The 26,005-nt window shown below is 40.8% G+C and overlaps 1 protein-coding gene across 1 annotated transcript in view; it reads left to right on the top strand.

Moving 5' to 3' along the window:
- The window catches only part of TRIM9 (tripartite motif containing 9), a 113,557-nt gene that overhangs the window by 50,127 nt on the left and 37,425 nt on the right, over positions 1–26,005 (top strand). The window contains 2 exon segments of the mRNA XM_030319086.1: positions 12,546–12,641; positions 14,970–15,092. Coding sequence (XP_030174946.1) covers positions 12,546–12,641; positions 14,970–15,092 — 219 coding nt within the window.

The following is a 26,005-nucleotide window of genomic DNA, read 5'->3' as shown; positions in this document are numbered from 1 at the left end:
TGAAGTATACAAATTTTAAATTGACAGCTCAATAAACTTTAACATATATATGTACATGTCTATATTTACATACATACATATACATGCATGCATATATATAATTACCACCCCAATCAAGATATAGAACATATCTCCACATCAGAGAATTTCTTTACATTGCTTTCAAGTTCTCCCCATTTTTCCTGACTTCTATCATTATAGATTCGTTCTTGAAATAGCCTATTCTTGAAATTTACATAAAAATAATATGCACTTTCTTGTGTCTGACTTCTTTTACTCAATATAATTTTTAAAATTTTATTTATGTCTTGCATAAATTGGCTTGTACTTTTTTATTGCCAAATAGTATCCCATTGTATAAATATACACAATTTTTTCATTCCAATGTATGAATAGACACAATTTATTTATGCATATTACCACTAATAGACATTTGCACTGTTTCCAGCTTTGGGGATATTATAAATAAAATTGCTAGGAACATTGTATCCAAGCCTTTTGTGGACATATGCTGTCATGTAGGGTAGGTATATATTTAACTTTATTAGAAAGAGCCAGTTTTCCCAAGTGGTTTTTGCCATTTTAACTCCCACTCTCAATGTATGAGGCTCCCCATCCTCACCAGAACTCGGTGTTGTCAGTCTGGTAGGTGTGTAGTGGTGTCTCCTCGTGTGCCCTTTGTTTTTAAAGAATCTGTGCTATGGGGCGCCTGGGTGGCTCAGTTGGTTGAGCATCCGACTTCAGCTCAGGTCACGATCTCGCGGTCCGTGAGTTCGAGCCCCGTGTTGGGCTCTGGGCTGATGGCTCGGAGCCTGGAGCCTACTTCCGATTCTGTGTCTCCTTCTCTCTCTGCCCCTCCCCCGTTCATGCTCTGTCTCTCTCTGTCTCAAAAATAAATAAACGTAAAAAAAAAATAAAAAAAAAATAAAGAATCTGTGCTAATGTCTGCATTAGTGGTGTACTCAGGTCTTAAGGTCAGAATTAAAATTCAGATATTGTGTTTAACATTTCCCAGCCTACTAATAACCCCATGCCTTTGAAAAATATAGCTTTCCTAAGGTAAGCTCAAGTAAGCTGAGATTTCATTAGAAAATATTCTGAAATTTTGAACCCTTAGAACTTAAGAATAATCAGAGCCATCCTGGATAGAAGTACTTAAGTGCAAAAAAGCCACCTCTTTCTTTTATGATCCATTTCTTTTATTTTCCACCTAAGAACAGTATTTCTAGAGAGAGCAGTAGTAAAGTGTTTGAGTTGCCTAGCTAGCCCAAAAACATCATATTAAATAAAGCAATATATTTCATAAGATGATTCTCCTCATTAATATATAGGAACCTGTAAATGCAGTTTTAATTTTCTGTTTGATCCAGAAAATGATCTGGATCATTCTTTAAAATGATATTTCTTAATTTCTAAGAGATTATTAAACATTAAGTGAAGCATTTGGGGGAATGTAATGGGGTAGGAGAATTAAAGTTGCTAGTTAATTTTGACTTAGTTATAGACAAATGTAGGTTTACATGTGATGAAACATGGGAAGGTAACAGCTTGCAAAATGGAAAAACAGCAAAATATCCAAATTAGCCGATGAGTACTTTAAGATATTAAAGGAAATGTGATAAAGCCAAAAAAAAATTTTAAAGGAAAATGGATAATAGAAACATATATGATAAAAATGGAATAAAGCCAACTATATCAATTAATACAATAAATGTAAATAGCCCAAATTTCCCTATGATAAGGTAAAAGAAAAAGCATCAGATTGAGTTAAAAACAAATGTAGTTTTAAAATAAAAGATGACGGGGGCACCTGGGTGGCTCAGTCAGTTAAGCGTCCAACTTCAGCTCAGGTCATGATCTCACGTGCTGACAGCCCAGAGCCTGGAGCCTGCTTCCGATTCTGTGTCTCCCTCTCTTTCTGCCCCTCCCCTGCTTGCTCTCTGTCTCTCTCTCTCAAAAAAATAAACATTAAAAAAATTTTTTTAATAAAATAAAATAAAAGATGAGGAAGTTTATACAAAAGAGAGAAAGAGAAGAGGGTGTATATAATAATATCAGATGAAATGAAGTTCAAAGCCAAAAGACCTAAGTGAAACATAGACGGATGTGGTCTAATGTTAAAAGGTACAATCAATGTACAAAGAATATAGGACAGCAAAGCCACAGATTATATAAGATAAAAACTCCTAGAAATAAAGGAGAATACAGTCAAAGCACAATCTTTGTGGGAAATTTAATCACATATTTATTTGAAAATATTGTAGGTCAAAGAGACAAATAACAAGCAAGAATATAGAGTATCTGAATAACCCAGTTAACAAGTTTAATTATGCTTACAAACGTGTTACAAAAGTTTATATTGTGCATATTATCTTTATATTATATATATTCTCTCCTAGAAGCAAAGACTATATTCTTCTTTTATACCCATTTAATGTTTACAGAAGCTCTTGTGTACATGTATGTATCCACAAAATAAGGATTATAACTTCTAAAGAGTAGAGATTTTGTGAACCAGAAATTCTGACCGAATTCTACTAAAACTACTAAGCCACGACTTTTCACTTCTCTGGAAGGCCACCTAAACTTTCCAGGTTGTTTTCCAGTTTTTGGTCCCTCAGGCATTCTTGGTAAGCAAACAAGTGTTTTGAGGCCAGCCTTGTTCACCAATAGTCATCAACAATAGGAAGAAACTAATTTCCTGAACAAACACTTATGCATTACTAGTAGGGCTCTATGGGCTAGGACCTCTCATGAGTGCTTTACAAATAATACCAGTGGGAACTTTCACCTTAACTAGGAAAAGATCAATAAGAAGCTTTTGAAACCACTACCCTGTAATTTTAAAATGCAAATTTTAGGAGTAAGATTTCATTCATTGCCTATCTGATCATGAAAACAAATACAAATGATAATATTTGTGGGGTTTTTTTAAGTTTATTTATTTATTTGAGAGAGAGTACGTGATCAAGGGAAGAAGCAGAGAGAGAGAGAGAGAGAGAGAGTTCCAAGCAGGCTCCACACTGTCTGTGCAGAGCCTGGTGCATGGCTTGAACTCACAAACTGTGAGATCATGACCTTAGTTGAAATCATGAGTTGGACACTTAGCCAACTAAGCCATCCAGGTGCCCCCAAATGATATTTTCAGTGAGTTATATAGGCAAGTATCACTCACATCAGCTTTATCAGGAGTGTAAACTGAATGACCACTCAAGGACATTTTGATAACATGATAACATTTAGTATAAGTAAATGTGAATTTTCTTTTCGGGAAATGAGAATAATCAAGAATGTATTGAAGGATCTTCTTCATGAAATTCATGTCAGAAATTCTTTGCAAAAGATGAAAGCAAACTAAATGTCCTAAAGTAGGAAATTAGTTAAATCAATTAGGATGCATCTATACATTGGGTTAGTGGTCATAGTTTAGTGGGTAACAGATTAGATTCTGGTCACAGCATCTCCTTAACAGTTTTTTTTAATGTTTATTTATTTTTGAGAGAGAGAGAGAGAGAGAGAGAGAGCAAGCGAGCAAGCAGGGGAGGGGCTGAGAGAGAGGAAGACACAATCTGAAACAAGCTGCAGGCTCTGAGCTGTCAGTACAGAGCCGGACGCGGGATTCAAACTTGTGAACCGTGAAATCATGACCTGAGCTGAAGTCGGATGCTGAACTGACTGAGCCACCCATGCACTCCTGCTTAATGGTTTTGGAACACATAACTTCCCTTGCTTAGTTCTATCACCTACAAAAATTATGAACAATAATAGTACCCACCTTTGCTGTTGTGTGTGTGTGTGTGTGTGTGTGTGTGTGTGTGTGTGTAAAAGGTGAGTTAATATGTACAAAGCATTACAAGCAGTGCTGGGCACATAGTAAATGTTATCAAAGTGTTAGATAGCTATCACAAAGGGGGAAGTAGCATATTTTTAGTCACATGGGAAAACATTTATATCATATCAAATGCAAAGAGCAGATTTCAAGACAGAAATGGGTATATGACATTATTCCAATTTTGTTCATACACATTATATAGAGGGATACATATTTGCCTATCAATGTATACAAGATCTCCAAGGATAAACATCAAAGATTCATTATTAATGCTATTAATAATGTATCTGGTGGGGTGCTAGGATGTCCAGCTCTTGGTTTCGGCTCAGGTCATGATCTCATGGTTTGAGTTTGAGCCCCTAATTGGGCTCTGTGCTGACAGTGCAGAGCCTGCTTGGGATTCTCTCTTTCTCCTTCCTCTCTGCCCTTCCCCTGATCATGCTCTCTCTCTCAAAATAAATAAGCTTTATTTAACAAATAAATTCAAAAAATAATGTATCTGGTGACATAATTTTTTTCTTCTAAGTCTTTTATTTTCTGATTTTTCTGAGAGGAGCATGTTTGGTTTTGAAACATGGGGCAGTTTGGGGGGCAGGGGGGGAGTTATTTCTTGAAACAAAAACGTCTGGCTCCTACTAGTAGTTACTTAGTTCTCACCACTAGAAACATGAGGAACAAATAATGGTCATCAGCTTTGGCACTTAACACTTGTGTCTCTGAAAGAACACAATGAAAGCATTTCTATATAAAAAAATAGTTCAGTGATTTTTTTCACTTCATCATATATGTTTCTAAGAACATGTTTTTAATTGTTTAGAGAAAAACCTTCATTTGAGGAATGAAAGTTTCCCTCTGGGACACTTAAAAACTATAGAGAACTAAAATTTTATTGTTTTCAAATCTGTTTGGCTTATCTTCAAACTGTTCCCCAGTAGTATCAGACAATGCAGAATGCTATACCACCGGGAAGGACATGGCAGACCGGTGTGGACATTCAGGCAGCCAGAGGGATCCACAAAGAAAACAGCTTTCTGGGAAAGGACTCAGAGCCTGCTGACGGGTGCCCTAGAATTCTCCCCAGAGAAAAGGCAACATACGTACAAAGGAGATCTATCCAGTCATCAATCTCTGGGATGTAAAATCCAATATTTACATGAAGGCTTAGCCCAAGGAAGGCATATTTTTGATCCTTGGCTGTAAATACTTAGTAACTGCCTAACAACACACATATCACGTGTGTTGAATATCCATAGAAAGGCATGCTCTCTGACAGAGCCTTGGCCAGGGTGATGTTGACCATGCAGCCTATAGGCTTGCTGCATTATTAAAGTTTCATGCCTTCCCTGGCAACAGTTGCTGCATGAATTCTTTCATTGCTTCCAGCACTCTGCAAAAGCCATAGACACATGGTAAATTGATTTTCCCCCAAGAAGCTATGAACATTGGGCAAAGCAACAGGTTTTTTGTTGTTTTGTTTTGTTTTGTTTTGTTTTGTTTTGTTTTGTTTTGTTTTGTTTTTGTTTGTTGCTGTTGTTGTTTTCTTTTTCTTTTCTTTTTTTTTTTTTTTTTTTTTTTTTTTTTTTTGCTGTGCCTTAAGGTGATAAGTGGCTCTTCTATCTAGTTCGCTGAAAGAAACCCTCCATGTTGATTTGCATCTCCAGCTTGAGAGTTTCCTGTCTAAGGCAGATAAATATTTTAAGTTGGGTGGATTAAGGCCATGCAGAGTATATGTCTGGAATTCAAACTGTAGCCAGAACTGGCTATGCCTGGCGAGGAAAGCAGCTACTTCTCATTTGCCCTTAGAGGTGGAGAAGGTACATTTCTGTTGTTAGTTGTTAGAATAGTCTAGTCTTCTTCTGCTTCAATAGAGAGCCCATAAGAGAGAACTTTTAAATGGACATTGTTAAGCTCAGAATGGTGGTGGTTTCAGAACAGTGATGGTTCCATGAGGGAAGGGATTGTATTTATTTTATCATTGTTTTCCTAGCATGAATCACTGTGGCTGGTCCACAGCAAATTCCATGAAAATTGATTGAATCAAATCACAAAGGAAAAGCTTATCATTGCTGTCTGTATTAGTCAGTTTTGCTACAGTAACAAACAACCCCTAAAATCTCAGAGGCAAAGGTTTATTCCTTGCTCATATTCTATCGTAGGAGGTAGTCTGAAGTTCTGTTCCATATGTCTTCTTTCTGAAGCCCACAGCCACTCTGTGGGACATGCCCAGTGGTAGCAGGTATGCAGGTACCTGGTCGTACCTGCACACTGCTCCAAAGAGTTGATAGTACACACACCTCTTCTAGCTCCACATTCAGTAATGTCGTGTTGGTAGCCTAAAACCGACTATGTATTAACACCTTTGAAATTAGCAAACATTACAAATCAGAATGTGTTTTTTGAGAGCCAGTTTATCCACATGCCATTGAATTTGTGTGACAAGAAGAGCAAAGGAGCTGGCAGAAAATCACAATGTTTCTTTAGCCTAAAGCAAATCACGTGGCCAAGAATAAGAATGGGGCAGGAACACATGATCCCTCTACAGGAGACACCGCAAGTCTGATGGCAAAAATGAGGAGGGGGCAAATAGTTGTGAACAATACTACAGTCTAGGGCACTGTCTGACTAATCGTAGTTAACCAAACCCCAAACTGGGACATGTGGCATAACAAAATGTTCCAATGATTTATGCATATATATTTTAACATAATTCTTATTATAAAAATAGTACTTATTTATAAGTATTACATGCTTACACAATGCTCACAGGTGTTGTATAGAGGAACTTTGAACACATGATTTCACGTAATCCTCACTACAGTCCTATGACGCAGGTACTGTTATTATCCCCATGTTGTAGGTGGGGGAACTGAAACCTAGCAAGCTTAGTGTTTTAAATTGGGGCTCCTGGACACAGACTCAGAGAGTTGTGAAGGGATAGTTAGCTGCTCAGGGTTTCAGTAGGTCCACCTGTGAGGAAGTGAGAAGGCCAGGGTTGAGCAGAGGATGAACCTGAACTGCAGTGGCCTCAGCCAAGTCTGAAGGGAGTTCTAGGGCTGGGATGGCCCTTCAGGGTTGTTCTCAGATCATGGCAAGGAGGCCCAGTCAGTCATTCATGGGACACCCTGGATGTGGGCCCAGCACTGAGCAATGCAGTTCCCCATAGGCAAGAACAACGCCTAGTGCCATCTATCAACAGTGATATTCCCAGCAGCTGGAAGGACACACCAGCCTTTAGAAGGGAATCTGGGCAGAGCACCACAATATCCACTACAGTTAGGTGATATGTCCATGGTCACACAGCTAGTAAAAGGCTAGGATTTAAACCCAAGTCCATCTGACTGTAAAGTCTGTCCTCTTAACCCCACTGCCAGATTAATTACCGTTGCCCTATCTCATTCAGTTGCTGCTCTCTGGTGAGATAACAGCATTTCTGGTCCATGTTTATGCTTTAAAGAATGACGAAAACAGAATGTTTGGATTTAAATTGTTATTAAAAAGGAGGTAAATGGCATTATGCATTAGCTTTTGATGTGGATATTTGTGTACTTGTGTGTCCAGATCTAGCACTGAGAAACAGAAATGGGATAATATGGAACAGTGTGTTAGATTATAGGTGTGTAAGGTCTTCCTCCCTTCTGTCCTCCACAGAGCTTACAGGTCATGTTCACATCTTATCTGATTGCTAAGTATAATCAAATTCCCTCATAATCAATCATAATCCCCCCACCAAATCACCTTCTTTGGTTTCACATGCTCTCACTGCAGGTTGTTTTTATTCTTCCTGCATGAGTGAGAGAAGACTTCTCTTCTTTGGGCGGCTGAAGCAAAGAGGACAACTTTGGAGTCAGACGACTAGGCTTTGTGTTCCTACTCTTTTGTATGTAAGTTGTAAAACCTAAACTCAGGGAGCCTGGCTGGCTTAGTTGGTTAACCGTCTGATTCCTGGTTTCAGCTCAGGTCATGATCTCACGATTCGTGAGATTGAGCCCCATGTCCAGCTCCATCCTGACAGCAAGGAACCTGCTTAGGATTCTCTCTCCCCTCTCTGCCCCTTCCCTGCTTGCCCCCCACTCTCTCTCTCTCTCTCTCTTTCTCTCTCTCTCTCTCTCTCTCTCTCTCAAAATAAATAAACACTAAAAAAATAGATAAATAAAACCTAAACTCATGTGTGTCCTCTCTGAGACTCTGCAAAATTGCAGGGTGGTGACTGGGATTGAATAGGATACACATTAAAAGCATGCATCAGTTCCTTGATAATAAGAAACAATCAATATATCATAACTATTAGAATTTCTTGCCTTTGCTTTTTAACTATATAATGTCAATAATGTAGTAAGACTTAAAAAAAAACAGTATTTCTTCCAGAAAAAAATTGTTATTCTCCGAGGGGCCTTACTTTAGAATCACATGGCATCAATCATCACTTTGCTCCTGCATTTTGCGTTGACCCTGGTACCTGGGAAGGAGGCGTGCACTGTGACAGGGTCACAGGGCCATCAAGCCACTGTTGCTGGTTTGTCACCTCATCTATTTTGTACTAATTCTTTGGTTGACCATTTTGACCCATCCCATGCCTGTAACTTCAGATTGCAGACAGCTAGGAAGCTTCCTTTCATTTGTCCCCATTGTCTCCATCCAATATTCATAGTAAACTGAGGGAGGAAGTGACACGTGAATCATGTTCATGGCAGGGCACCCTCCTCTGCGTGGGCGTGCCTTGGCAGCTGGGCAGATGCTTGGGCAAGTGAGGAGTTGGTCAGGATGAACTGAATCCCATACCGGTTTGCTGAGCCTAAGTAATAATGGGTTGTGAACTGTCCTCCCCCCGGGGCTTCCAGGTTGAGCTTCTGACCCCTTATAACCTCCACTCCTTTGGAAGGTGTAGGGAATCTGGGTGGAAGTTGGAGGGACAAAGCAGCAGAGGAAGGAAGAAGGAGGCAGAGTGCTTTGTTCCTCTCCTTCAAGCTCTGAGCAACTTGCCTTCTTTCTGGGAGATCTTGGTTATTCAGAGCACGCTCTGAGATCTTGCCTGGAAATTTGTCAGTGCCTCCACGGCTACATCATTTCCCCACTCTCGTTCACTTTCTGAACGTGACACCTTTTCAGAAAATTGGAAGACAAATATCCAGGAAATCAGAATGTCATTTCTTAGGCATTAAAAACCGCTTCTAACGGCTACATATACAGCCAAAGAGGCTGTAACGAAAACACACACTAAATATTTGCATCTTTGGTGTTCTGGTATAAATTTACAAGGCTGCTCTGTGGTCCTGAATACAGAACATTTCTGTTAGCCCAGAGCAGGAATTTAAATGCTTCTGGGAAACAAAATCAATCAATAATAATGTTCTTCTACATCAGATTTAGCTTATAAATGTGATCAAAGAACTATCCTATAAAAGCGACGCACACATAAATCCTTATAATAAGAGCATTTTCTAATGATAAATAGTTTCCAGGGTTTTTCATTGTTTCCTGCTCAATTTCTACAAGTTGGCAAAGCTTAAGAGAAAGGTTTTTAGATCTTTATCTTACAATGCAATTGTTTATCAAATACCAGACCATCGTTAGCCAGGTAGAAGGCATTCTTGGGACTGAATATAGACACAAAGAAAGGTAATCTGCAAACGAATTGATTTTTCCAGTTGACTTATTGCTTTGCTGTATCAAAACCTGGGAGTGGATGAGGCCAGCACTCTTTGTATACTACGGAATAATTTTTTTCTAAGTAGATAGCCGTACCTGGTCAACAATTTTTAATGGGTGTCAGATCTAGCTTACATTGTATAATTAATTGCAAGGCTGGGATACAACAAATCAGGTCACGTCTGTTCTGTATAAATGAGTGAACTTGGCTTCTGTACTTCAACATACAAATGTGGTTACTAAGGCATAGATTATCATAAAAGGGGGAAGATGGGGTGCCTGGGTGGCTCAGTCAGTTAAGCGTCCCACTTTGGCTCGGGTCATGACCTTGTGGTTTGTGAGTTTGAGCCCCATTCAGGCTCTGTGCTGACAGCTCAGAGCCTGGAGCCTGCTTCAGATTCTGTGTCTCCCTGTCTCTCTGCCCTTCCCACATGCCTGCTCTGTTTCCCTCTCTCTCTCAAAAATAAATAAAAACATTAAAAAATTTTTAAAAAGAGGGAAGAAAACTGATAGCCAGCAAACTTTTGCTCATTCAGAAGAAGGGAAGTGAGTTTAAAGTAACAATGAAAAATGTCTCCTTTAGAATATGTCTCTCTCATTTTATTGCCTGCTCTTCTAAATGAGACTCTACTGCTCTCCCTCATCCCCTCGGCTCTTGGAAAAAGTTCTTGAGGAGAAAACTTTCACCCCAAATTATAGGTGCAGTTGGGACTAGTAATAAATAATTGAGCAGCCCTTCCAGCACTGCAAGCTCACTTTGTGCTTTTTCTTCCTCAGCTGTGTTGGTCTAGCCTCCCAGAGTCTGAGTACATAAATCAAAGTACAAGGGATGAGCAGAGCCCATTCCAGGAATCTGCCCTGTGACTCTCCCCAGTCAGTCTGCAGGTGTTTGTGAGCAGGAAGGAAGAAGATGAATAACAGCCAATGTTGATTAATCACGCAGCATGCACCAGAGAGGTTCTGGGCTTTAATCTAATATCTCATGCAATGCCCATAACACCCGAGAAGAGTAATATTCTTCTCATTTTATGGATGAGGTAAAACCATGTGTAAAGTTTGAAAAGCCACTGACTGGCAGAATTTATGAATTTGGATTAGTTCCCTTAACCATTACCCTTACTAGCAGGAGCTTTTCTATTGGCGAGTGCACTAAACCCTCACAATAACCCAACTACAAAATGTTATTATGCTTCCCACTGTTTGCTTTGGAATAACTCAGGCAGAGGTAACTTTCTCAAGGTCACATTTAGTAAGGGACAGAGCCAGAATTTGAACGCTTCTAAAGCCTATGTTCTATCTCCCCACATTATTTCTATCAAGCATTTGACGTGCATATTTTTAAAGAGATCCAGTGCCTAACTTTGTATTTAATAAGGCAGATATAAAAAGAACATTCACTTAGCATTATACTCTGTAGATCTATCCACATTCTTGCAAATGGCAAGATTTCATTCTTCTTTATGGCTGAGTAATATTCCATTGTGTATATATTTTCTATATATCTATATCTATATCTAGATATATCTCCTATATATCCTCTTTATCCATTCATCAATGGACACTTGGGGTGCTTCCATATCTTGGTTATTTTCAATAATGCAGTAGACATAGGGGTGCATATATCTTTCAAATTAGTATTTTTGTATTCATTGGGTAAATACCCAGTAGTGGAATTATTGGATCATATGGTAAGGTGAAAGAGATTAAAAGTACACTTATGAGTACACTTGATAAGCACTGAGTAATGTATAGAACTGTTGAATCACTATATTGCACACCTGAAACTAATATAACACTGTATGTTAACTGTACTGGATTAAAGAGAAAAAGAGAAACATTCATTAGACCAAGAGATACAATTTTAAGATTCTTCCCTTTTACTGAGAGGAGAGAGGGATGAAGCTTTGTGTTGGTAAGGAGAGTGGGCTTTAGTCTTTAAAGAAGGTGTTGTGGGAAAGGAGTTTGTCTCTGTAATTTACAGGTGAGATGAAAGGATATAGCAGAAGGAATTTTGCATTAAGTACAATGCTGAAAGTAATGGAAAATCCCAAACAGGAACTTAACAAGGAGTTAATTTTCCCCACAAACAAGAAGCCTAGTGGTAGGAGACTCAACTGTTGTTCAGCTGCTCAATGATGCCAATGGAGCCAGGCTCTTTCTTCTTCCACCCCTCCTCCCTTACCATGTTGGCCTTCTCAGTGAGAGTCATAAGACATCTGCCATAAAGTCAGGAACAAAAGGGCAGAGGCTGTACCAGCCACATTGGTCTCATGTTAGCAGAAAAGCAAGAGCTTTCTCAGACCCCTCCTCACCCCCAGCCATCTTCCACTTGAGTCTCATCAATTAGTAGTATGTCCCATGGCCACCCCAGCAGACAGGGAAGCTGGGAAAGCCAGTGTTTACCTGGACACATGGCTCCCAGCAGAACTGCGTTCCAGATGGACAGGACAGTGTGGAAAATTAGGATGAGAGTCTTCCTTGGTTGAGGAATGGACAGGAGTTAGGGCAACAGGGCTGTATTTGGGAGAAGGAGGGTGACCTTGATGAAAAAAATGTGGTCGTGGGTTTTGTATGTGCCATTACACTGAAGTAGCCCCAGAGCATCATACCAGTGCTCTAACCCTTTCTTCCTTCATCCTGTTCTTGACTGTATTCTTCCTGCCCCAACGCCAGACCAATAGCACTTTGGCCTAAATAATTTTGATAATCATCATATCTTCTGACTCACTTTAGCTTTTAATTTTAAGTTAAGTAAATTATTGCTGAATTAATTAACTAATTCATGAGATGCGGAATTTCCAGGCAGGTATCAGCTGGCGAGGGCCTTTGCAATGACCAGGAGCTTTCACTGCTTCAGAGGAGAAACTTCTCAGGAGCCTGTGGAAGGTGCCTGGATGCCATTAGTACCAGAATCCTCATATACAGATGTTGGCTAACTGCCCCAAGCTCTGAGAAGAGGAATCTGAGGGGCTTGAGAACTTTGGGTCTTGGATCAAAACAACACCGTAAGACCTTGTTGCTACTTCCTGTGGTTACAGCTCCCTGGCTTCCTTCTTTATCTTTGCAGAGCCAGCTCTCCCAGGCGCTGAATGGACTGTCAGACAGGGCCAAAGAAGCCAAGGAGTTTCTGGTGCAGCTCCGCAACATGGTCCAACAGATCCAGGTATTGGCAGCACCTGAGACAGAAAGCAAACTCCGTGGGTTAAGATGTAGCTGTGTAGCAGGGAGTTTGTTTCTTCTACCTTAATGTGTTGTGGAGAAATTCCAATTATTCTTTTCTGCTCTGTCCCTTCTAATACAAACACACATACAGGCCAACTTCAAACACACCCCTTCTCGAGGTGGTTGTGTTTTGCCAACAAGCCAGCAACACAACCTAGTTTTCCAAATAGTTGCTACCTTTGGCACTAGGGTCCTAATTCTCCACTACTGCGTATTTAGAAAGAGGCCTCTTTGTGAATTCAGAGTCATTATTGTTGAGTTTTTAAAACTCTTCAGGTTCCCAAAACACCTTGCAATAATTATATCTTATCTGATGATAACAAACAGGTCACATTTTCTCTTTTTTCCTTCCTTCCTTCCTCCCTCCCTTCCTTTCCTTCCCTCCTGCCTTTCCTTCCTTCCTTCCTTCCTTCCTTCCTTCCTTCCTTCCTTCCTTCCTTCCTTCCTTCCTTCCTTCCTTCCTTCCTTCACTCTTTCCTTCCTTCCTGCCCATAGTAATGCTTCTTCTCTACTTAGATACTTAAGTGTTTTCCAACTATGACCCCCCTGGTAACTATAATTTCAGATTGCTTTGTTTGGACACAATGACCCAAAGATCAGCCAGCATTTGAGAGCTCGTGAGCTCTCCACTATTGCTAAAGGGAGAAACCATAAACTGCATGAGATGCTTAACTAGTGAACTTCTACACTGTTTACTGTTCTTATGTTTTGAGGTTTGCCTCACAGAAATAACCTTCACTCTGGCCTCCAGTAAATTGGCTTTCCTAGTTAATATTTAACCCATGTCAAAGTAGAATGGTCTTTTTAAAGGTAAGCCAGGCTTTCAAAGCATCTTATATTGATTTCCTCACTCTTTTTTCCATGCATGTTCATGTTAAAACTTTTGATCCCCTGACAATCTAACAGTTGTACACTTTCTTCTGTTTTCCAGAACAACAGAGGTGATTGGTCAGTCCCTTCTTTGCTTTTGCCCTGCACCCCACCTCTTCATCAGAGCAAAGCTTTCCTTCTGCTCTAAATCAGAAACTGCAAGAGGGCTGCCCTCATCCTCCCAATATTACCCTGTGTGGGACATAGAGCCCTCTTAAATGACGTTTTCCAGAGGACTTCTCTGAGTACTCAAAAACAATTGCCAGGAAAGCCAAAACTTAGCATGTAGAAGGCACTAGTCAAGCAATTACTAATATAACACACTACATGAAGAAGATCTTGCATTTAAAAAGTTCTCAAATGCCTATCAGTAGATCCTTATATTAAGAGACATAGTTCTTTATGACTTAGAGAATAAATTAAAATTTGATAGGCTAAGCTGTTCCTTCCTTGCCAGCCCCTAGAGCTTACAGTTGACTCAGTTGGGTGCTATTTTTTCAATGCTATTCATGTATGTGTGAGTATTCATCTTTCATTTGCTATAAATTATAACTGTCTTTCAGATTATCACTTGACAATCAAAATTACATATGTGATTTACTGAAAGGACTATCATTAATGAATGCTTATGATTTAGGGAGAGAATTGCTTGAAAGAAATGCTATAGCATGTACAGATTTAAATCAAGAAAATAGTTAGATCCAACATTCAATGTAAACATCACAGAGAAGCTATAATTCATTTAGAACATGATTAGTGTTCCCCCACAAGCTATTGGTTCGTGGCTTGACTTTTAGGGCTGGGTAGAAGTCAAGCCAATTGTTCTTGACTGTCTTATGTACATTAACTATTTGCTTTCCTTAATGAAAGCAGCAAGTACTTTTCCCATGATTATTCTTATAAAGTTCTATTATCATTGGATTATTTATTAATATTAAAGACCACTTCTGTCCTCTTTCTTCCCTCTTCTCTTGAATTTAATGATTCTTTAACTCTCATGCCTCTATAATACCCCACCTGCTCAGGCAGCCAGCCTCTCTGAATGCCACCTTCCACCATACATAAGCAGACATCTGCCAGCCCTCAGAAAGATTCATGTTCAACTCCACAAACTGAAGCTTTATTTTTACACAATATAATGTAAACTGTGGGTGTGATTTCCTTTTGATAAATTTATTAAGTAATATTTATCCTTTTCAATTTAAAGTGAACACTATCACTGTAGAATGAAATGTATCCAGGTATTGAAACAACGTGAAATGTGCATTGTGGACAGAGTTCCTTTTCATCTCCTTCAGCAGGGATTTGTACCCCACAAATGGTCAGGGGAGCTCTGTCTTCTCCTGCAGCCCAAGGAGACCAGGTGCTTTGCGGCTGAGAGATGTGCTTTCTCATGCAGGAGAACAGTGTGGAGTTCGAGGCTTGCCTGGTGGCCCAGTGTGATGCCCTCATCGACGCCCTCAACAGAAGGAAAGCCCAGCTGCTCGCACGTGTCAACAAGGAGCATGAGCACAAGCTGAAGGTGAGTGCTGCTCCATGGGGAGAGGAGAAAGCCAAGGAGCCAGGCTCCCAGGGCCGGGATAGACAGGCTAGACGGGTGGGCCAGATGCCCACAGTCTTGGTGGCCAGTGGCCTGGAGAGCAAGGAGCAAGCATCCCTTCATTCCCCACACACTCCCTCATTTACCTCACTGATACTTATTGAGTGACTCCCCTGGGCCAAGAATTGCTCTGAGTGTAGGCATAATTAAATAAATAAAAATCACTGCCCTCATGAGGCTAATTTTCCACCAGAAGGGATAAACAGTAAGCAAGATAAGTAAGTAAAATACGCAGTATTTAGTAAAAAAAAAAAAAAAAAAAAAAAAAAAAAAAAAAAAAAAAAAAAAAAAAAAAGGTAAGAAAAATAATAAGGATTAGGGAATGGAAGTCCTAGGAAAGGGGGTTGAAGTTTTAGACAAGGTGGCCAGAGTGGCCATACAGAGGCAAAAGGTATTTTTGAAATGGGAATGGAAACCATGCTTTCCAGAAGACAAACAAGGTTTTTCTTAACTTCTGAAGTGAACTGTGTGACGGGACGGCTACACAGACTTTTGTCATCGCACAGTGGAGTTGATTGATTATGAGTGTGGGCCCTATTGGCAAAAGGATTGGTCCTCCTGGAGACATCTGATACCCCATCCACTCCCTCACTGGAGCAGGGCAACAAGATGTGAGAGCAGGCTGGAGACATGGGAACAACCCCACAGGAGGGAGCCCAGAAGTAGGCAGTCAGCAGAGGTCCACATGCATGGCCAGTAAGCCCCAGGGTAACTACCAGTGGGTAGAGGATACGGGGTGCACAATGTTGGCCTGACATTAGGGTGGAGGGAGAGGTGAGGTCTGACCACAGGCCCTTTGTTGGGGTTAGGCAGCCAACTTCAGGGAGCTCATGATGTGGGCAGCAGGAAATGGATACAGCCTCGCAGGAGCTCATGAATGGCCCTGTGAGCCTCAGATACCCCCAGCAGGTTGGGAACAGGCTATAGTCCCTGAAGAATAGGGGAAGGCCCCATTGTTAAACTAATGGGATTCCAGTAGGAAAACCAAGGGAGAAATGAAGAAATAAGAGAGCACAGCTTACAAGATTTGGGGCTCAAGCTTAGTGGCAGGGAAGCTTCATCAAACAGGGCCAGCACCCATTTCATGGGTACCAGAAACAAGGCAATAAACTGGTTGCCAACTAGGGCATGAGACCTGGGCAAGACCCGCAGCAAGACTGGCAATGCTGAGCCCTGAGCAGCAGTCACCAACCTTCCAACTTTATGCCCCAGCCACACACCAGGACCCGGAGCCCCAGGGGGCTCAGCCAGAAGGCAGGGAGCCAGGCAGCAAGATAAAGAACAACCTCTCCCCAAGGAAGCTTAACAGTTTTCTCCAAAAGTAAGAAAACCCCAACTCCAGCTTCCTCCTCTAAGAGGCTCCCTCCTCCGCTGCCCACCTGCTGCAAAACACATTTAGAGCCACACACCTGCTTCTTCCTGCCCCAAAGTCAGAGCAGTAATGTGGCTGGAATATAAACCTTTCTCCCCTGCCTTTGTGGCTTGCCCAGGTGTCGCTCTGAGAGGGCCTGTGGAACTCAATCAGGCAGGCGGCAGAGCTGGGGCAACAAAGTCCAGAAAGAGCCCTTGAGGGCTCTGCCCTGTGATGAAGTCTGCTGGCCTGACTTCCTGGGTGCTGTATCAGGGCCATGTCTCTCCACATGTTCCTGATGAGGGAGCAGCAGTGCAATCTTATCAAGAGGTACTGTAGATTCCTTGATAAAGAAAATTGCGTGCCTTGAAGTTAAATCTGAACCAGGAAGGAGTTTGGAAAGAAAAGTGCACAGGGCTCTAATGTTCAGAGAGCCTCAGCCTGTTGGCTTAGACAGTGAAGCGAGGCTGGCGATTATAACCCTGCTTCCAGAGATGCCATTGCTGTTTCTTGGTGGTGGCTCTTACTGGAAAACCCTCTTAGGTTCATCTTAGAATGCACTCAAACCTGATTCCGTCACCTGCTCTGACATTACTAAACGATTGTTGCTATTGCCCTTCATGTAACACTCTTCGGAAACCCAGAACTTTTATTATTATGGTGGAACTCAGAATACCACTTGAACCACCGAGAGCCACCTAAAATAAAACCACAGCTATCTTCAGGAAATGAGCTGGACAGCTGGATTTCCTCTCTAAATAGTAGACCAACCGTTTTAGTAGGTAGCCACCAGATTTTAACTTGTTCTCAGTGGAAATCTCTTTTTTAAGACATTTCAGACACTTTCTTGGTATCTTTAAGCAGAACGCAGTGAACCATTTGTGATAAACCACATAGTGACTGTAGCCGCAACTCCAGGTTTTCTGCGTGGGAGAGACAAAAGGGCAGTGACCTGGACAGAAAAGGGAATCAAGGATTGAGAAAGCATCACTTCTCCATGTCAAATGGTAGCAGAGGGGCGTGAAAGCCCCCCCTCCCCCCAGATGCCTCTGCTCAGTGCTGCCTCTGCTGTAGGGGACTGTGTGAAAATCAGTTAATGGAGGGACTGCAGAGGAACCTGGTAACCTGCCCCAGCAGGGCACAGCGGTGTGCCCGGAGACACTGAGCAGCAGCAGCTGCCTGCTCGCATTCCACCCTGCCCTGGGCGGCGTTCCCTGCCCCTGATCCCATAGGGCCACAGAAACAGGAGACAGGTGGCTGGCTGTCCCCCACGGCAGGAAAGCTGTTCTGTCTTCTGTCTCGAGCGATTTGTTTCTCTGCTGTTGCCAGTGGATTGTATGTCACTGCTTCTAAAAACAGCCAGCAGGGCCGACGCCGTGACTACTGATGCAGCCTCCAACTTCCCTCCCTCTGCTTTTCTCCCTCCTGCCTTTCCCCTTTCTTGTCATTTCTGTTGCTCCTCAGATTTGTGAGAAAAGACTGGCCTTTTATAGACATGGCTTGCCAAGCACAGTACTTCTTTCTGTCTTTGTTGGCTAACCCATCACTCATAGTCCGGCAAGGATAATCTTATGGTCTTCCGCTTCCCTTTGGCAGAGTTCTCTAGGGGCCCTGCTTTTTGCTGACAAAGAGGAGAGTTGTGTGTGTATTTTTCTGGCAACTTTCTCTCCTTGAGCAATCCAAAAGGCTAAGGATGCTGGAAAGTGAGTGTGTATAAAGACAGTCTTTATAATCTCCTCATGCCCCTCTCTGAAAGCACTGATTGCTTGAGCAGATTGAATAGTTCTGGTTCTGAGGCAAGCTGGCTCTGAGAGGTAAAGAGCCCAGATTCTGTGTCACAGAGAATGGGGTGTGAGGACACACTTTCTCACTTACTAGATGTCTAACTGTGGGCAAGCCTGTGGCTCAGTTTCTTTCACCTGTGTGTACAATCGGGTCAGAAGCAGTCATCACATCATAGGAAATTGCCAAGCACGTTAGCACAGTCCTCAATAAATATTAGCTATTATTGTTGTTATCATATAGAGAGAATGCCTGGAAACCTGGTATCACTTAGTAAGTACACTGAAGAAGTTCTCCAAGGGATTGACTTTCCATAATAGTAGAGAATGTGGTGTAGAATTAGTCTATACACAGGCATGATTGTCTCTGGACCTAGGAAAGTGGCTTGAGACATATGTATGCAGCTGTGACCGTATTTGAGGAATATTGTTTCTTAATACTATTCTTTGGTTTGAAAAAAAAAAAAACACTGGGAGCCACATTTCTATTTTCAGGATGTGGTGAACTAATGAAATGTCAGAAAGCTACTGACGGGGGAAAATTGCTTTTGAGCTTCTAAGGGATATTACCAACTCGTGTTTTTGAGACTACTTGGGCGATATCCCCACAATAAGCACGGTAAACCAGAACCCCTGGGTGTCTTGTTCAAACTACATGTTTTTTGTTGTTGTTGTTGACAAAATGTGAGCAGGGGAGGGACAGAGAGAGGGAGACACAGAATCCGAAGTGGGCTCTAGGCTCTAAGCTGTCAGCACAGAGCCCGACATGGGGCTCGAAACCATGAACCAGAAGATCATGACCTGAGCTAAAGTCACACACTCAACTGACTGAGCCACTCAGGTGCCACATGAACTATATGTTTTGTTAACATCCTTTCTGGGCCTTCTTGACCTGAATAGGACCTTAGAGTATCCTCGCCATCTGTGATCCTCACAGGGAATTTGTGACAACACTGAAGTGTGCCATTAATGAGATCTGTGCTTTTCTCGGGAAACTGACAATGTCATTTTTCTTTTGGTAGGCCCAAAGAAATATCAGAGAATTATTTTTATTTATGTAACGCTCAGAATTTGAAGTAATTCCACAATGATCTTAAATACATACTTGCTCCAGTATTTTAGAGTAAATTCATATGTGTGCGAAACGAAGTGACAGGTTTCTTCTTGGTCACCTTTCAATTCTAAGATTCTTTGGAAGAAAAAAAAGTTATAGTTATTCAAAAATATCCCCCCAAAAATCTAGGCTTTAATTTCCATGTGTGGCCGGTAAATGAACGTACCAACAAAATCATGGAGCAAGAGTGCTGAGGGATAACGATAAAGTGTACTGTTTTTACAGCAGCCAACACATCCCAATTGTAACTATACACAGGTTTGATTTTGAATCCAAGTGTACTGTTGGATCTTGTTAGAATCATTCTCATTATGGTGATGATTATCTTGGTTGTTATTTACCATGTATTGCCTATCATGTTCCCATTATGTTTATTAAAAAATTATACAGTCATATCATTAAGAGTACACATTTACACTAGGGATATTACCGGCTTGTCGAATTGCTTACTTAAGCTATTTGCCATTGTCTTAAAACAAACAAGTAACCCTTTGATTTAGATTGGGGTGGGGGATGGGGAAGAAAGAGAGAGAGAGGGAGGGAGGGTAGAAGACAGACCTATCCAAGCCCACAAAAATTTGTTTAAATAATCAGATATGATTTAATGGGCTACAGACTTTACTAGAAAGAAAAATCAGGGTGCCTGGATGGCTTAGTTAGTTAAGTGTCCAGCTTTGGCTTAGGTCATGGTCTCACGATTCGTGAGTTCGAGCCCAGCATCAGTCTCTGTGCTGACAGCTCAGAGCCTGGAGCTTGCTTCAGATTCTGTGTCTCCCTCTCTCTTTCTCTCTCTCTGCCCCTCTCCTGCTCATGCTCAGTCCCTCTCTCTCTTTCTTTCTCTCTCTCAAAAATAAACATTAAAAAATTTTTTAATAAAAATAAAAGAGAAAGAAAAAGCAACAAATTTAACCCAATAATCATCACAATCCCAGTAAAACTACTGACAACAAGTTCTGTTAAGTCCATTACAGTCAAGACATTTGGAAAGATCGGGCACACCAAAACACTTGAAACCTTTGACTGCCGTTAGGAGTCCAACCCTAAAATTTTAATCACAATCATTTTTTATTATAAGCCTATCATTAAGGGGGAATTCATTTGGCAAATTCTGTGATCCTCTGCTTCCTACCACGTAGGAGCAGAAGTCACAGAGGGACAATACAGAACAGAGTGCCCAGGGTGCCCATGGAATCACCAGGCGCCACACACACAGCTGGAGCTCACCAAAGCTACGGGACATACTTCTGAACACCCCGTACCCGCTTTGGCAACGTCCATGAAGGGCAGTCACAGACCTTTGATGCCCTTTGCCTGAACCCAGACATGAGTGACATTCCTTACCTCCAGAGGGCACTAAACACATACTTTGAAGATGACAATCTAGTGAGTCTCCCTGAGCCTCACAGCCTAGGAAACACCACATTGTATGCATCACTTCCACCGTGGGCGAGCATAAATAGTGTCCTCCCCTGTGGATGGGTCTGCACCACCATGCTTCTGTCTCCAAATGACTTGTGTTTCCTCACTAACTTCTCTGTACAAGGATGTAGTATTCTACGCACTAAGAGCATGCTTTCTTTGCATATTCCACCCAACGTTTATTGATGAGGCTATTGGTGACATTTACATTTCTGGAATGGAAAGTTCACAGTTTTGCTGTTAAAATCTCAAGCCTTTCTCAAAACAGGTACATGTCTTATTCATTTGATAGGGCTGAATGATCCTTTTCTTGATGAAAAACTCAAAGCCTCAAGAACCTGTCTTTGAAATGATTAGTTGCCAATGTGGGTAATTAATAACACTCGTACAGAAGAGTGGTACCAAAAGAAAGGGGAAATATTTGCCTCTAACCATGCGGGAGAATGGTGGCATGTGAGAAATTTAAAAAGCTCTTCCTTAATTTAAATGCTTCTAAGTAACTGAGAACAAACTGAGGGTTGATGGGGGGTGGGAGGGAGGGGAGGGGAGGTGATGGGTATTGAGGAGGGCACCTTTTGAGATGAGCACTGGGTGTTGTATGGAAACCATTTTGACAATAAACTTCATATATTGAAAAAAATAAATAAATAAATAAAATGAAAAAATGAAAAAAAATAAAATAAAAAATAAATGCCTCTAAGTGTCACTGAATATAGTGATAATATAGAAGATAAAATTCTACCCTAGGGGGAGAAAAAGAGAATTCATTATTTTATTAGCTGAACCTCGTGGCCAAAGCACTTCACCTGTAATTCACAAATGAGTCAATTCCAGGCATTAGTCATCTTGCTTCAGGAATGATGGTGCATATAGAAATTCCCCTCCACTGACCAAAAGGACCTGTGAAGAATACATTTTTCAAGCTTGCATCTTGAAAGTACTTGTACCTTACATTAAAAAAAAAAGAGGTTACTTTATACTTGGGGGAAACTGTGTTTTTTTTCAACGTTTTTTTTTTTTTTTTTTTTTTTTTTTTTGGGACAGAGAGAGACAGAGCATGAATGGGGGAGGGGCAGAGAGAGAGGGAGGCACAGAATTGGAAACAGGCTCCAGGCTCCTAGCCATCAGCCCAGAGCCTGACGCGGGGCTCGAACTCACGGACCGTGAGATCGTGACCTGGCTGAAGTCGGACGCCTAACCGACTGCGCCACCCAGGCGCCCCGGGGGAAACTGTTTTAAACTGTGATGGGAAGGGATATATTTAAGAACAAATTTCTTAAAATAGGAGAGAGAATGTTAGTGTTGACTTAGACTAAAAATTCATTAGTGGTATCTCTCCAGACTCCAGGACAAATGAAAATACTATGAGTGAAAGTATTTATTAAAAATAAGAAAGAAAGAAAGAAAGAAAGAAAGAAAGAAAGAAAGAAAGAAAGAAAGAAAGAATTTTAAAGAGCCATATGCAAGATGGGAGAGGTGAACAGAGGTAGAGAAAGGGTATCGAGGTCAAATTGGATAAAATAAGGAAATTCACCCTAATTGGCTTCAGTTCTTGCTGCTGGTTATGTTACCTGAGCTGAGTGGAGGGAGGAGATTGGTCTACTAGAGATGGGATGGAAAAATGTAGTTGTAGATAGAACAAAATCTTACACTTATATACTGTATGAGCTTTCGTGGATTGCTCTATGCTACCAAAAAAGTTCAAGCATTCAGAGGGAATGCTCAATTCCCCCTTTCCAAAGTGTCAGTGACATGTCTTGACCCAAGGAATGACCTTCATAAATTTGCCACTTAGCAAAATAAAGCCGTTCAAGCAAGCAATAAGACTTGCCATCCCGAACAGATGGGGACTGCTAATAAAATGGTGAAAGCCTTCTCTGAAACCATGAACTAAAGATTAACTCATTGTCCCAGAGCTAGTTTAGGCTTTACTGCAGATGAAAGCAGGAAGATTGTTTCCCAGTCCCTATTTGTGTCATTCCTGTCACTTGCACATTTCCTTCCTGAGAAAAGGAACTCTTAACTCCGGCCAGCAGCAAACATGTTGCCAACGGTTTCTCCGGAGCATCCAAGCAACTGCACAGAAATGTGGAACCCAAAGAAAAAGTGACACGGCCTCACTTCCTCGGGATTGTTTTCCATACAAAAATATAATGTAAAATAAATAATAATAGTAAATAGTAGAAATAACACAGAGTGAAGAAGGTAACGAGAGAGCTGATAAAGACACACAATTGAAGAAAAAATATTTATACTCTTAAAAGATCTAACTATTTGGCTAATTTCCATAAGATGGAAAATCTTGCCAAATTAATTCAAAAACTAGACGTCAATTACAACACATCCAAAAGTACCGCCTCTGGGAAACCTCAAGTTTAATTTTGAGTAGTGAATTTTTAAATAATTTTTTTATGTTTATTTTTAAGAGAAAGAGAGAGAGGATGCAAGCAGGAGAGGGGCAGAGAGAGAGGGAGACACACAATCCGAACGAAGCAGGCTCCAGGCTCTGAGCTGTCAGCGCAGAGCCCAACGCAGCCACAAGCGATGAGATCATGACCTGAGCCAAAGTTGGATGCTTAACTGACTGAGCCACACAGGTGCCCCAAGCAGTGATTTTTATCACTGGCTACTGTGACCATTGTGAAGTAGTTGATTAACAGGTAAAATGATGGACCCAAATCCATTGTTGCAACAGTGGGAGTTGAGAGCCAGGAGCTCAGGAATGGTGAGTCCTTCCAAGAAGCTTGAACCATGGAACACAGGAGCAAATGGCAAATGGCAATGGCAAACCCCCACTGAAACTCACCAACTCTTTGGCACTGCAACAATGTAGTTTCCTAAGAGTAGTCAGAGAGACCCAACGCTCAGCTCCTTTGGCGTCAAATAAATCTTACTTGAGAAGAAATTTGTAGAAGCAAACATAGAATTTTATGAGGCCTGATTAATGTATTTATTTCAGCTTTTCAGTCATAAAATTATCATTGATCTGAATGCTCTGGAAAGTAAATACAGCAATTCAAGTCTATTTTGCTTCAAAAGCTAACTCGCTTTGGGTTACAACGCCCAGACCTAATCCGTGCTTGTTATTCAGACTGGAGCACCAGTCACTTCTGCACAGTCCTAGGACAGATGCCATTTGGTTGGTGAATGATGACTGCTGAGGTTTCTGCTAGCTAGAGGCGTTGATGCACTGGCTACCAAAATATAACAACATTTTCTGAGAACAATTTAGTTAAGCCTATTATAGCAGAGAGAAGTAGCAGATTAGCTTTAGGTCACCTGTCCTGCATTTTTTGTTTCACTTATGGGTGGGGTTTTCTCCCCACTAAGGAGTAGAAATTTAACCTTCTGTTAAAAAGGTTAAACTTTCCGTTTAAAAAATAAAATAAAATAATTTGCATTCCTTGAGCAGAATACTAGATGCCAGAAGAAAATAAGTCAACCAGTGAATTTTAAATTTGATCTCCCTTCTACCTGTCAAAATCAGTCTTCACATCAAAGTTGGTTTCTTTCGCCAATTCTGATAAGGAGATTTTTAAATCCTACATTTTATTTTTTGTTTTTCTTTTACTAAAATTTAAAAAGTGATAACAAATCATCTGTCAAAAAATTAGGAGATTCCATAGAGCCAAAACAATCGTGTAAAAGGAAAAACTTGGAGTTCTCACACTTCCTGTTTACGTAACTTACAGCAAAGCTACAAAATTCCAAACAGTGTAGTACTGGCATGGAAACAGACATATAGGCCACTGGAATTGAATAAAGAGCCCAGAAATAAACCTACACATATATGGTAAAATGATTTTTGACAAGGGTTCCAAGACCATTCAATGGGGAAAGGGCAGATTTACAACAAATGACACTGGGAAAATTGGCTATCCACATGCAAAAGAATGAAGTCGGGCCATTACCTAACACTGTATACAAAAATTAACTCAAATTGGATCAAAGACTTAAATGTAAGAAGTAAAACTATAAAACTCTTAAGTGGAAACACGGGGCAAATGCTTCACAATGCTGGATTTGGCAATGATTTCTTGGGTATTGCACCAGAGGCACAGGCAACAAAGGAAAAGGTAGACAAAAATGTATAAATTTTGTGCATCAGAAGACAACAACAACAACAAAACCAATTAAAAAATGGGCAAAAGACTTGAATAGACATTTCTCCAAAGGAGATAAAGTGGCCAATAAGCACATGAAAAGATGCTCAACATCACTAGTTATTAGGGAAATGCAAATCAAAACCACAATGAGCTACACTTCACACCCATTAAGATGGCTATTATTATTTAAAAAAAAAAAACAGATAGTGATACGTATCACAGGGTGTGGAGAAATTGGAACTCTTGTGCACTGCTGATGGGAATGTAAAATGGTACAGCTGCTGTGGAAAATGGTATAATGATTTCTAAAAAAAATAAAATAAAATAGAATTATCATGTGATCCAGAAATTTCACTTCAGGCTATCTACCCAAAAGCAGTGAAACGGGGACTTCCACAGATACTTACACAGCCATATTCATAACAGCTTTATTTACAATAGCCAAAAGGGGGAAGCAACCCCAATGTCCATCAACAGATGAATGGATAAACAAAATGTGGTGTAAACCTGCAATGGAATATTATTCAGTCTTACAAAGAAGGAAATTTTGACACCAGCTACAACATGGGTAAACCTTGAAGACATCATGCTAAGTGAAACAAGCCAGTCATAGAAGAACAAATACTGTATGATACTGTATTATCTGAGAGTCCTAGAGTAGTCAAATCCATAGACACAGAAAGTAGAATCGTGGTTTCCAGGGGCCAGGGGGGAGGGGAGAATGGAGAGTTATTGTTTAATGAGTACAAAATTTTAGTTTGGAAAAATAAAAAAGTTCTGGAGATGGACGGTGATAGTTGCACAACAATATGAATGTATTGAGTACAATATGAATGCCATGTAATTATCCAATTAAAAATAGCTAAAATGGTAAATTTTATGTTATATATGTTTCATCACACACAAAAAAAATTAGAAACAAAGACCAGCAATAATAAATGGATGAATTGTCAAAAAATTAGGAATTTAGGGACACGTGGGTGGCTCAGTTGGTTGAACATCCAACTCTTGATTTCAGCTCAGGTCAAGATCTCACGGTTAGTGGGACTTGCCCTGCATGGGCT

Source organism: Lynx canadensis, chromosome B3 (genome assembly GCF_007474595.2).
Source record: "Lynx canadensis isolate LIC74 chromosome B3, mLynCan4.pri.v2, whole genome shotgun sequence".
NCBI lineage: Eukaryota > Metazoa > Chordata > Mammalia > Carnivora > Felidae > Lynx > Lynx canadensis.
The sequence above is the reverse complement of the archived record's forward strand: the minus strand, read 5'-3'. Positions and strand labels throughout refer to the sequence as shown.